Here is a 14,736-nt window from a genome sequence, read left to right as displayed (position 1 = left end):
TGCTTCAGGAGCCAACACTCATCTACTGTAATAAATCTATAATTGCAATTTTATATTCGTTCTAAGATAAGCGTGAAGGATAACAGTCTCGTGGTAAATGTAAATTCAGGGAAGCTGGAAATGGTCAGTCGAATGAATTTCCGTCCAATATTTACACTCTCTGATTAAGAAATTTCTAAAGATCCTTCTGAATGGGAATCAAATAGGGCTGTGTTTATTTCCCTGTTCCCAGACACATCCAAGATCAGCGTGTGGCCGTTGATGTTGATTAGTCTGCTGTACTGAACTTAGATTTTCAATGGCGCAACAAAATTCTTTAAACTACTTTCAAGTTTTGAACTCGTTTCCATGAACGCTTGTTTGAACTTCGTTGTGCACACGGCAGAATTTTAAGTGTTTCTGAGATGATTTTCGTTCTTCCTCAGTTCATCATCTAAGCTTATGACGTCTTAGCTGAAGTGTTATACCGTAACAGTAGGTGCATATCGACAACCGAGACTTTCCACCAAGTTGAATTTTCTCAATAAGAAACATCTATATGTTAAAATGCTAGAAAAGTTGATATGTTTGTGGACGTTTATATGTTTGTGGCCAATTCTTTCAGCAGAGAGTTCTCGAGAACCATAGGCTCTAGAAAGATAACGTTTTCACTGATCGATTGCAAATTTTGTGTAGATTGTTCAGTTTTAATTGAATATCTTAAAAAAAAACATGGCTGTTTTTATTTTTTAGGGGTACATTGGAAGTGTCGAAAATTTAAAAAAAAAAAAGCATCATATCCCACGAATTATACATTCCACCACCACACTGGGTATACAGGGGTTGTATATCTCTCAGGCGTTTGTTTCATGACCAGATGATAATGAAAAACGAAAGATAACCGTTTCTCCAGTCTAAGATGAATCTTTATGGTTTGAAGTGTTTGCCGAATGAACACCATATATCACTTACATTATAATCAATTGTGTATGTAGGGGGCGCGGTGGCTCAGTGGTAGAGCGTTCACCTCCGGTGCTTGGGGTCCCTGGTTCGATCCCAGCTCGTGCCGTGTGGACTTTGTGGTGGACAAACACCGTGCTCGTGGGTTTTCTCGGGGTTCTTCCGTTTCCTCCCACTTTCTTCATTCCACCATTTCACTCATTTCTCATTATCACCGTCTCCTTTAGCCTAACCGGTATAACCGTGGGACGTTAAACTTAAAGATTTCATTTCATTTTTTCAATTGTGTATGTAATGTATTTGGTTATTACATACTGCATGCAAGAAAGAAAGAAAACACTGAGCATACATGAATTAGGAACTCCAGCCGGAAGTAGGTTCAAATTTTGCAAACAGTGCGAGATATTGAGAAAATAATTGAAAAAAATATCCTCTTTATGACACCCTTGCCGATTTTTATCAATAAGTCTTTCAATTGTGTCTGTAAAGGAACATGGAGAGATATTGTGAGGAATGACAAGGAGATTCATGCTCACATGTGAATGATGCTCTGTGTAGAGAGCGCAGGTTCAGCTAGTTACCTCATAGAAATTTTGTCATTCTTTATTTTCCGCAATATTTTGAAAAATGTAAAAATAAATAAATAAATAAAAATAGCGGGACTAGTTCAGTATCTTCCATAAATTTACGGTTTTCATCACATTACCATAAACTCACATATTGTACCAAACCACAAAAAGCAGTATTATGTACAAGAAAAAATAAGTCTTGTATAACTTTCTTCATATTTGCACCACATAGTGAATTGAAGATATTATCATATGATAACTGGAACCAAAAGGAACAATGAACACCATCGCAAATCTGAAGGCGAAACAGGCTGGAAGATGTTTGCTTAAGCAATGAAGTTATTGTCCTCTATTTTTTCATTTTTTCTTTTTAAATGGTTTTACGGGCACAGTGCCATTTAGCCACTTCTTTTTTTTTTTATTATTTAGTCTTCGCTTTAAAGTTCAGTGTTCGCCCTCCGAAAGTTTATTGCGCAACTCGATAACAAGAGCTAATTTCCCACCCTCATCATTTATGCCGACTTCTCTCACAGCACTCGGCTATGGCTGTGCACGTGATTTTTTTTTTCTCTTGTTTTTAGTTTTTCAACATTGCCCTAGTCAGACATTGTAGGCTGAATCATGTTAAAAATACACGCGTACTGAAAGACTTGTTTACTGTTAGGCGACGAAGTTTCTCTTCGAGTTCGCTGCTGATGAGCTTTTCACCTGAGAAATCAATATTTTTTTTTAAAACGACTGTTAAAGGCCAAGGAAGAAAAGAGCATCATTTAATTTGAACCGTGACGCTATTGATCGGTTGATTCGATAGGGAGGACTGAATTGCAAGAGAAAATAAACCAAGATTCTAATTTATGGTAGATTTATCGAGGACGTGAGAAATAATGTTTTTGTTATTTTATAATATATTTGTACGAAGTGCTACGTTAACGGTACGTAATGTACAGGCCTGTTCATAGTGTGTCTTCGATAAACTCAACTCTGCTTTCTTGAATATTAGTGAATAATGTAAATACGATGAAGAATATAACAAATGTAGGAAAAATAAATCTACAAAATGCTAACTTTTCAAATCCTTTCTTATAGACCTATATTTGGATTTCCGTACACAGTATATGATACAATTATTGGGTACACGCATAAGATCGTGATACTTCTTTAAGACACTAAAACATGTCCTACATAATTTTATGAACTTTATGTATGTATCAGATCAGTAATTGCCTTACATTGCTTTACAAAATTACCTGATACCATTTTTTACAACTGTACATTTACGTTAACGCTTTGCAAAAATAGTGGCCCCGCGTGGCGTAGTCTCTAACGCTCTAGCCTTTGGTGCGAGCGGTCCCGGATTCGATTCCCGGTGGGGGTATTTGGTCGAAAAGTATAAAACGTTTTTTCAGGCCAGCCATCCTGAATGAGGTTTTCCTGGGTTTTCCTCATTCACACCAGGCAAATGCAGGAGTGGTACCTAACTTATACTGTAGGTTCCAGACCGCTTTCTTCCTTCCCTTTCACCGGATAGTGTCCTCGCCGTAGGACGTTATCCCTCAAACGTGATGGGCTAAATGGCCTTAGATGCCGAGAGCCCAGAAATCTAAATCCTAAATCTTGGCAAAAATATCATATGGTACTGCTATAATGTAACACAGTACAGTAAGGGAAAAAATGCCAAGCTAGGCCCTACTGGTAGAAATTTACATTGAAATTCTTTGCTGCGAAGTCATTTGGGAGAACAACTTGTTCTCTGCGGTTGTAGGTAGGTTCAGGCAAAAATTCAATAATGTCATCATCATCATCACCCGGATCAATATCATCATTTTTAGTAGAAAAAAGGAAGGAAATAAAAACAATTGCCACAGATTATCCTAGAAAGGAAGTGGAAATGTAAAACTAATTCGTCTCGTTAGAAAACTTCTGAAATCAATGATATTTAGCACAACCAAGAAAAAATCACTTTTCATTACGGAAACACAGGAACAATTTACAGGATATTGAAAAAAAACACCAGAAAAATATCAATTGCTGTGAAAATTTTTACACGTCTATAAATAAGACATATTTGCTTTTTTATGTGCCTACTTTTCATTAGTCTGAAAGAAAACGACATATCTGTCATAGTTCCCTCTTATTATACCATGTAACAAACAAAATATCAGTTTTCCAAATAGCCCCAGATTTTCCAAGTAATCCCAGTTTACAACACGGAGGTTCAGTGCCGTGTTCAGAAAAGTTCTCCATTGACTTCTGTCTTTAGCCAATTTGACCCAGTTTCTGCTTTGTATTCTTGTTTCTGCGAGATCCATCTTAATATTGTCCTTCCGTCTGCGCCTAGGTCTTTCTAATAATCGTTTTACGATTAAATTTCCAGTTACAATTTTGAAAGCGTTCCTACTTTCTTTCATTCTAGCTGCATGACTTGCCCACCTGAGCCTCCTAGACTTGTTGACCCTAACAATGTTCGGTAAACGGTATAAATTATGCAATTCCACATTATAAAGTTTCCACATTTCCCATTCCAGTACCTCTTGGGTCCGAATATTCGTCTCAGGGTTTTATTCTCAAATAGTTTGTCTGTATTCTTCCCTTAGAATAAGCGACCATGTTTCGTAACCATACAACACAATAGGCGTGATTATCGTTTTATATATTTTAAGCTTCAAATTCCTCGACAGAATTCGCGAAGACTAAAAATTTTGAACTAGATTATAACACGAATTCCCTGGTTTCAGTCGACATTAGATTTCTTCGTGGTTATGGTTTTGGTCTGTTAATATTGATCCTACATATATGAAAGCATTCAGTTTGCCGAAAGTATTATTTGATATTTTTACGTATCCATAATTTGCAGTACTACGATCACGGCAGATTTCCATGTATTTAATTTTCTGCGCATTTAGTCCACTTCTAACCGTATGTCCCTGCAAACGTTTAAAGCCTCCGCATTTCTGCTTAGCTACATGGAATATCTTATATTGACTGTCAAGCTGAGAATTTTATCTCGTGACTTTTCAGAAATTTACAAAGCGTTACTGGTAAAGTGTTCTATTAAAACTAAGGAAGTCATGTAGTACAAGGTCTGTTCAAGAAATGCAAACTTTTGCTGTACTTGATTTAATGCTCATTATACAAACTTCTAATCCCCATCTCCTTCAAAGTACTCCTCTCCACTGCCAGCATCCGTTGTCGGCGTTTCTTCCAGCCTTGGAAACAATTTCTTTGATGGTGCACATGTCTTTTCTTCGCAGTTTCTTTAACTTTATGATTTGACACTACGTACTTTCAGTGTGTTTTTTTAGTTTGGGAAAGAAGTCTTCCGGTAGTAAGCCTGGAGAATATGGTGGATAACAGATGTGCATAATGCATAACAGATGTGCAATGTTTTGCCAAATATCTCTTGATAAGGCGGGATGCATGAGTTAGTACGCTGTCATGAAGCACCATCCACGACTGATCTTCATTCTAGTGTCTACCTATGTACAGTTACAGTTTTCAAGTATACGTACTTCTTGTTCACTGTCTAAACCTTTAATATAAAGTTATGGTGCATAATGTGTTTTCGGTCGAGAAAAAAGACCATCATCATCTTGATGTTTGACCGACTCATCTTTGCTTTTTAGGGTCTAGAAGACCCTTTTCCCTTACACAGCGAAGACTCTCTCTTGTTTTCCACGTCGTATTCATATACTTACGTCACATCATTCGTTATAACCTTAGTGAAGAAGGTTTCGTTGTCATTTTCTTCGAGAAGAAGTTGCTGACTTATTTGAACTTCAATTTCCTTTTTGCCATCCGTCGACAAACGCGGAACGAATTTGGCACGACACAGTGCATTAAAAATTTTTCAGTTAAGGTTTACTGTGCGAGATCCAACACTTATCCCCACTTCATCAACAACTTCATGGGCAGTTAAACGATTTTTACAAATCATAGCCTGAACTCTCAGCGTGAAAATCGTCTCTTGGCGTGAAAGGTCGTTCAGTTTTTGGATCTTGGCAACCAAAGTCGTGCCCAAGCACTTAAATCAATCATAGCACTGCTTGCGGCTTATACAATAATCGCTGTATGCTTGGTTAAGTATGTGGAATGTTTCCACAAAAGTTTTTCCAAGTCGTATGCACAGACTACTACTTCTAACTCCTTCATTATTGTACTAATCCATCAACTTGTGCATGAACTCACTGATCCAACAGTTGTAACTCGAGAACTAACGCATAGAGCAAAATGCAGCAACGGCGACCGCTTGCTAAGGTGTGTACTCTGTTGCAGCAGCATGCCATTTTGTCTGACTTAAAAAAGATCCGTCTTTATTGAACAAACCTCATGTGTCTATATATTGACATTTACCGTAGTAACTTCCGTACACGATATGTTATTAAAAGTATGTATTGTAAATCCAAATTACGTTGCATATTGTAATGACTTATTATAAAATTGGTTCGATTTTTTTAAGTGATCCTTACTTCTTGAGCGGCTAACATTGAAATAGAAATGTTGATTGTTTTTCAGTCAACCTTTCTAAATGCAAATATGCTAATTATGCCTACCATATGCAGTTGGAGAGAAAATTTGAATTATTTTACAAATTCTATTCAATTTTCTTGTAAACGACCAGTGCCAGTGATTGTAACAACTCTTCAGCTTCCCGCTCGATGGCTGAATATTTTGACTAAGAGTGACATAAAGAAGAAAATACTGGTAATACGTAATATTTTATTTTGTATTATTTATTTTAAATAGCACGGAGTAAGTTAACTTTTTTGTCAGCCCGAATGAGCCGTTCAGACTAGTGGTGTTGTGCTAAGAATTTTAGTTGAAACATTCATATTTGTGCTGGCGTGTGTGGTGTTAACGTGACCTCCAGTTCAATTATGGTTAATACACTTAGTTGTTAAGTCGTTTTAGCCGCGTTCGTCATTGAAACATTTCTGACAGGCATTTCGTGTTCTATTTTAGTCCTTCGATGTTCATGTAGAAGCAAATCTGAGTAACTGATTTCAAATTGTCGACTACAAATAATAAAACTTCCGTCAACATTTAACAGAGTCCGATCCTTTAAATCGGAAGTGCTCTTAAAAATTTAGAATTCTTACTTCATAAATATTTCTGGCTGCCGCGTGTACTTCGTAACTTACCTTCAGGAAAAGTGAAATATATATTCTATGTATTATCCAATATATCTTTTCTAAGGTTATTTATGTGTAAACAGTGGCGTAACTAAGGGACCCACAATGGTCAGTCGGGAGATGCGGATAGACCCATATATCTCCACCGAAAGCCTCTCCAGTGGTGCACGCTGACCCGAGAAATGACTACAACACTGTCGGAACCGTCGATCGGGTTTTCGACTCCTGTTCGAACACATCTCAGTTTGTAACATCGAGACCAACGTATTCATGACCTACAGAGTCTACCGGTTGTCTAATACCCATATCAACCCTGGTACTCACCGGTCAAGAAAGTAGGAAGTCACTGGAGATGCCCTTTACGAGAGAGTATGAGTATCAAACTTCTTACAGTCTGCACTTTGAAATAAACAAGTGTGTGCCTCAGATCTACGTATTTTTACGTACAGTCCGTGACTATCGTTGTTGAACTTTGCAATAGCCCAGATACTATAATTCAGTTTCATAAATGTCCTCATTTGTGGTGTCAAAGTAGCAAACCTGGAGTGGAGGTTCCTTTTCTAGACAGAAAATGTTGCTGAATCTGAAAACAAATACGTTGTTTGTTTGTAGTTTTATGTTTCTTTGAGCACCAAGGCTATATGAGACGTGGATCTAGAACTCAGCCCTAGGAATCCCAAGAAGGCTTCTCGAACCCACAAAGTAGTTTTCGTTTTAAAAAAATCCAACAAAATATGAGTTTTTTGAAGTACGTAGTTATTTTTTAGTTACGGTTACTTAGGAAATTTGCCGTAGTGACAGAAAGTTAATTTATAAGTGACTTAGAAAATAAAGTAGGGGGTCCGAGGAGCTTCCTCTTCTTTCTTGGGATGACCTGGAGTCATTTCATTTAATATCATAACAAATGTAGTTTAAGCACCAGATTATTATCTGGTTAGGATATAAAAGGTAACTTTATCTTCCTGTCTTCGAATTAAATACTCCTGCTATTGAAAGTACGTACGTCATTTGCCTAAATTACCCGTTCTCAAAGGATTGGTTTTCTTTCTCATATATGTTTTGTGTTGGCGTGTGTGTACTTGTGATTTTTCCTAGAGATAGAGTAACATTATCAAAGCATCGTGGCTTTAAACCATACTACATTCCTTTAAGTAGCAACAAAAAGTAAGGAAAATTTGTTATGATGTCCTATTCTATAGAAATCAAAAATATAAATAAAAGTACGATAAAATAAATATTTTCGAATACATTTTAGTAGTTGTACGAACGTTTTGATAACTTCTCATATACCGTTGAATATTTATATGTTTAAATTGCAGAAGAATTTATAAATGATAAACAGACAAAATATGTTTATATTAGTAAAGTATAAAAAAAATTTCAAAAAATTTGCTTTAGTATTTTAGCTAAAGTGTGATTTTTCTTTTTTTTTTTTTTTTTTTCTATTTTCAGGCATCTGCCATACCTGCGGCGAAAAAGTTACTGGTGCCGGCCAGGCGTGTCAGGCGATGGGAAATCTGTATCACACCAATTGTTTCATTTGTTGTTCTTGTGGACGAGCACTGAGAGGAAAAGCCTTTTATAATGTACATGGTAGAGTCTACTGTGAAGAAGATTATTTGGTAAGACTTTGTAATTTATCATATACCGCCACCTCTAAGTTTTTTTGGTGTGGTGGGCGAATAAGTTTGGTACTTTACCCTTTAATGTTTTGTGGTCAATTAAGTAACCATTCATTATAAAATCTATTTACATTAATAATTCAACCATACTGCATAGGGATGTTTTTCGATATGTTCTTTGGTTTAGAAAATAACCACTATACGTCTACACTGTTTTGCAAACAGATGGTACTGCCTGCTTTCATAGTAACTGTTCTGGTGGTTACATTTGTAACTCTTGTGATAGAACTGAGAAAGGTATTGATATTTCAACTGGTACCCAATTTCAATCTGAATTTCCTTGAAAACTTGGAACTTTCTCACTCTTCACATTTTATAAGCTACGCAATAGACTTCCGAAATTAATAAAAATTAACTTTCGTTGCTTTAAGATACAGTGGGGAAAAAAGGGAGGATGAAAGAAAAAACTCGTTTCAAGGGTACCATATATATCATTTTTGACTGATATTCAAAATTTCTGCCACAAGAATTTTTTTTTTTAAAGGGGGTAGTCTTTTTATAAAAAGTCGGGCTAAATTACAAATATTATTAAGAACAAAGAAATATTCACCATTTCTGGATGAAAGAAACTTATGTATTTCGACTGCATGTATGGCATTTGTCAGGAAAGATTTTTTTTTTAAAAAAAAAAGAAAGAAAAATAAGTTTGCAGGAGTAACTATAGGATTCTATGAAAAATTAAACAATTGCACCAAAATATTAAATGTAAGTCTCAATAATTGGGTAACTTGTTTCAATAATTAGACTTATTTTCCTTGGTAATTAGTGTGAATATGTAGTTGAAATGTATTGGGAGCTATGTTTCTTTGATCCATGATATTGCTAATTATTGTAATTTTAATTTCGATGTATATAATACGCGTATTCTCATGTAATGAAAATACATTAATTACTGAGTTCAAGCAATGTTTTTTTTCCTCTTATGCTCTAATAGCTTAGTTTTTAAATATATATATATATATATATATATATATATATATATATATATATATATATATGTATGTATGTATGTATGTATGAATAAATGGAAGTAGTATCTCATAGTATCCAAGTAAATAATAAATTTTCGCCTTTAAGTAAGTACGTGAAAAATGTTTTCTCTAATCAGCTCCTGTATTTTTGTACCTAAGCCGAAGTAAGGATATGATACCTTTAACTACACCATAACAACGTAAATGGACAAATAACATAATTCAGTCTTATAGTATCTTATTTTACACGTGCAGTAGCTTTCATAGACATGCCTTCCTAAAAGTGTCGAACTCATCCTCGTTGGTCTGGTGGCTACGACGCATGCCTGTGATGAGCGGGAGTTCGATTCCCAATGGGAGAGCCTTGAAATTGAACTCATTACTTTGGTTCGGATTCTACTTTAAACTGTGGGTCCACATCTCATATAGCCTTGGAGGGGGAAAGGGACGCGAAACTCCAACCAGCCAACCAAAGATGTCAATTATCAGTTGAATGTTGTATATTTGGATTGAATAAGGAATTGTTGCTGTTAATAGCAGAGATGAAGTGAAACGTAATTTACAGTTCATTGCAGTAATTTAGTCGTATAAATTGATTCGTTCAACCAATGTAATTTCTACTTTTAGTAGTATATAGATAATTTAAAACAAATGCCATAGTTAGAATGTAACTTTTGTAACACACAAGACATCACAGTTTATGTTATTTCTCGTTATAGTATTCAGGATTCCAACAAACCGCTGAAAAATGTGCCATATGTGGACATCTAATAATGGAAATGGTAAGTAGTTTTTTTTGTGTATTCATATGAACTGATTCACATTAAAAATAACGTACCTGGATGATTCTCTTGAAATCCCTTAAATAAATCTGTTTTCACAACGTTATAATATGTAGAAAGATTACAGACCTTCCCCTTAATATTTGTGTTCTCTTTGTTTATGTAATTAATAATTTTGACAACTTACACTTTGTCATGTTCGGTTCATATAAGTTGGGATGGGTTTGAAATTTGTTATAAATAATAAATATACGAGTGTAAGGTAATACCTTCGTACATAAATTTGGCAAAATGTATCTTCAGTGTTGCTATTTACTCAGTGTAATATATTTAAGTGATAAAATTTTCACTCCTAAGGTTAAACGGGGACGTTTGTAAAATATTTCATTTCCTTTTGTTTAATCAGAAAGTGCCGAATGTGAAGACTTGCTTAAGTTGGAGATCTGAAATTCAGTATATAGGCTTTAAATTAAACATAAAGAAATACGTATTTTAGCATTTCTGAAAATTCTGCTCCTAGGGGGTAAAGGAGGGAAATTTCAATAATGTTGAAATTTATTTATTCACAAAGTGCCGAATGTAGGGATTTGCTTAAGTTGAAGATGTGCAATGGGTTATATAAACACTTAAATAAAAATAAGAGAATACGTTTTTCAGAGTTCTCGAGAATTCCGCTCTTGAGGGAGGAATGGGAGCATTTTCTATAATAATAAAATTTCCCTTTATTCATTGACAAAGTAACGAATATAGGAATTCGCTTAAGTTGAAGATGTTAAATGCTGTATATAAACACTTAAATAAAAACGTGTGCTTCTGCCTTTTCAAAAATTCCGCTCCTAAGCGAAAAAGGGAGGTCATTTCAATAATATCCAAGTTTCCTTTTCTTTATTGAGGAAGTGTCCAATGTGAGGGTTCCTTTAAGTTGGAGATGTGAAAATCGGAATATGAACCTTTAAATAAAAGTAAGGGAATACATATTTCAGTATCTGTGAAAATTCCGCTTCTTCAGGGGGACAGGTCTATAGTATTCAGATTTCCCTGTTGATTCAGAAAGTATTTAGTGTAAAGGTTCTCTTAATGTGGAGGCGAAATTCGTTTTATATACTCTTAGTTGAAAATAAGAGAACACGTATTTCAGCTTTTTCGAAAAATCTCGCTCCTGAAAGGTGGAAAGGGAGCAGTCTGTACTAAATAAAACAGTGAAAGTGATCCAGTCATAGAAGCGCAGGGAATACTAATATATCTAGAAACGTGAGATTTTTGGACAAAGCTCGAGAGCGATGAATAAGAAAGATTTAAAAAAAAAAAATACGTATTGTAATAAAGGTAAAGGAGACTCAAAATGTTTTGCTCAGAATAGAGTACCACATAAGGAAGGGAAAGTAAAGTTCAAAATTTATGCCAAAAATAGAGTATCTTATGTTATAGAATTATGGAATTTTATAATTACACTTTCATTGTAATGTGTATTCTAAGAGGGGGAAGGTGTTCAAATATTTTCCGTAAACCCGTATATATATTTAATACAGGGTGTTCATAAACTGTATCGACGAACTGTAAGATGTGGTTCCTCACATCAATATAAGGAAGTTCATGTGGGGAAAATACATGGCCTCGGGGTGCACGATGGGAAGACAAGCTTAAAGCAGCTAACATGCCCCGCTACGCCATGACCCTCGAAAGACAAGAAGGCCTTCGTCGTAGCGAGTGACATCACACAAAGTAGGGACAGGCAGGCGCAGTGTGTTGGGCAGAGTTGGGAAACTACACGAGAGCCAAAAGCAATTTTTTTTCTTTTTTACAAAAATGAAATTTGGCTCATTCCACATCAAATCACCCAGGTCATGTCACCCACCAATTCAGATTTCAATGAAACTTCGTGTACTTGTTAATACTACTAAGGTATGAAGACCTGTAAAATTTTTCGGCCGAAATCCTAATAATTTGTGAGAAATACGAGACCAAAGTTTCAGAATTTCAGGCATTCCGGTCGTTCTCGAGGCCATCTAATATTTCGTAGAGCTTAATACAAAAATTCATATCTCAGTATCTAAGCAATGTATCACTTGGAAATTTCTACCCGAGGTTTATGTAAGTCTGTAGAGCTAATAAAAGAAACACCATCAAGATTGCTATACATTAAGGGTGAAAAATGCACCCTTGCACTACAAAATAGTTAATTTTTTGTGTAAATTTCTAATTTTACATAATGCGCATTATCGTTGTGAGGCGGACCAATTACCTTGCCGCTTTTTTTTTTTTTTTTTTTAATTGAACCTTAAGGTATGTTCTAAGAGACTGTAAAATAAAATTAGTGATTTTTTGAATGCTTCGGTTAGTAATTCTCGTTTAACCCTTCAAGGCCAACGCGCCAACTTTTCGTGTCATCCGTAAAGTGTTATTGCCATTGATGCAAGCAAGGTATTGGCACATTATTGCTCGATTCACTCACACAGGTCTCAAGTAATTACCAAGTATACGTGTTGTTTATGTTGAAATTTGTGGGGGTTCAGAGAAGCGGGATAACCAGGCTAGAAACATTCATTCTCAAAATTTTATAGTTTTTTTTTCTGTTTGCTGAACTATTAATATAATCAAAGTGAATTTAATTGAATTAATTTTCCAAATCTACAGTCCATTATCTTTCAAGTAAAGTAGAAATGAAGGTTATATAACAGTCATGGGGAAGCCAGTGCCAGATAAAAGTCCTGCCAACCAAACTTAACCTAACCGTACAAGCTTTTAGTCATGATGCCAGCGTGCACATATATGTTGCTTTCTTTTACTATTTAGGTGTGGTTTGCGCTTGCTAGGGATTAGTTTCATTTTTTTTAACTAACAATTGAAGGGTCCAGGGGAAGAAACTGATAAGTCCAAAAATCGATATTTTTTGTTTTTGATACAGTGTTGTTCTATGAAAACGGACGTTTCTGTTGATTTAATGACGAAGGGAACACTATGATAAGTACGGAAATATTTACGAGTAAAGAAAACCCATCCTGGGGAAGAATATGTTAAGTCCACGACCTTCTGGGGAAAACGCTGTTAAGTACAGGTTATTGTTGTGTTGTACAACTGGCAGCATTGATATCGGCCATTTAAGAAATTACTTGTTCACAGTCTCCGTTCAGAAACGTGCTCTAGTTAACGTGAAGTTTACAATAAAACGTGGGTTTCTTTAGTTGTTGTGGTCAGTGGTAATGATCAACAAAGCATGTATGATTCCCTGAGTGAAGAAGAATCTGCTCCACCTTCAATATCTAAGAAAATACCTTCATATGGAAGAATTCGAGATGTAATGCAAAACTCCAAACGACAGAGCCATGAGACCGACCCAGAGTGCACCTGCAAACAACGTTTTGAGAAGGTTAATGATGTAGGAAAACAAGAAATCATTAGACGAATGAACGAAATGGTGTCAAATGATGAAATTAACATATACCTGTCAGGCCTAATTGTAATAGTACCTGTGCAGAGACGTAGGCCTAGGAGAAACGAGAGTGAAGCGTATTATTGTGATGCATCATATTCATACCGACTGCGGGTGGTACAAGAAGGATAGACAGAGCAGGTCACTGTTGGTAAAGTTGTATTTGCTTTACCTCATGGTATTGGTCGCGGGAAAGTTGATGGTCTTACGAAACATTTGAAAAATACTGGTAATCTTAGGCCTATGATGGCAGGTTTTAACGTATTACACGTTACAGAATAACTAACGTTACTACCCTAACGTAAACTAGCCTACAAATGTTTAACTTAGCTTATAAACAGTGCTCTCAATCGGGTCGATTCCGACTAGAGCCGGGCCAGCTATTTTCGGGCCACTGGTTGGGGTAGCTCGGGTCATGAGTAGATTCAGCTAGGGTCGTGTTACGGGTCGGTCGAGTCAGCTCGGGTCAGGTTAGGTCAAACATTTTTGTTTTGGGTCGGTTCAAGTTGACCCAAAATCCGACCGGAACCTTACCCGTTCGAACCAACCTGACACGTGACCCGATCCGAGCTGACTCGACTGACCCGTAACACGACCCTAGCTGACTATCCATGACCCGAACTGACCACCCAGTGACTTGAAAAGAGTTGACCCGATTTGGGTCAGAATCGACCCGATTGGCAGCACTACTTCTATATACTGTCTCTCACCTATTTTGTTTTTTCCTCAACTAATTTTAAAAGCATAACTCATCTAGGCCTATAAGTTTTAGGGTTCCTGGAGATATCTCAAGAAAAATATGCAGATTTGCAGTCACTGAAAAGCTATTGCTCTTTAAAAGCAGTGGAGTACTACACAAACCTTCCAAAAGCACAGTAAATCAAGAAACCACCATTGAAAAGACTTCATAATATGTACACTTGTGTCCAAAATTGTTGTCGCATGTCTTTAGAAATTACATAAATAGAAATAACTCTCTTTCTTGTGATAGAAAATGTCATATTTCGTCTTGGAAATAAGCAGAAAAACAAAACACATATTTCCAAAAAATATTTCAATAAAAAATTAAGAAATAAGCAAGTTATAATTAAAAAAAGAAATCTCCGAAACTTTCATCGAAAAATTCTAAGTTCCATTTTAGTAAACTTGGCAAACGCGCAGCGAAATTTACAAAGAGGGAGGGAATTTTATGCTTTGGTAGAAATACAACGTAAATCTGTCATAAGGTTAGTTA

The 14,736-nt window shown here is 35.9% G+C and overlaps 1 protein-coding gene across 4 annotated transcripts in view; it reads left to right on the top strand.

Moving 5' to 3' along the window:
* The window catches only part of jub (LIM domain-containing protein jub), a 124,831-nt gene that overhangs the window by 67,838 nt on the left and 42,257 nt on the right, over positions 1-14,736 (top strand). For all 4 annotated transcript variants that reach the window (XR_014128873.1, XM_081743856.1, XM_081743863.1 and 1 more), the window contains exons 3-4: positions 8,090-8,259; positions 10,010-10,072. Coding sequence is in view for 3 of the 4 variants with exons in the window: in XM_081743856.1 (XP_081599982.1) it covers positions 8,090-8,259; positions 10,010-10,072 (233 nt within the window). In the remaining variant the exon portion in view is untranslated. The remainder of the gene's footprint in view (positions 1-8,089; positions 8,260-10,009; positions 10,073-14,736) is intronic.

This window comes from Thermobia domestica, chromosome 2 (genome assembly GCF_964235325.1).
Source record: "Thermobia domestica chromosome 2, izTheDome1.hap1.1, whole genome shotgun sequence".
Taxonomy (NCBI): Eukaryota; Metazoa; Arthropoda; class Insecta; order Zygentoma; family Lepismatidae; genus Thermobia; species Thermobia domestica.
This window is presented reverse-complemented; position numbering and strand designations above follow the sequence as displayed.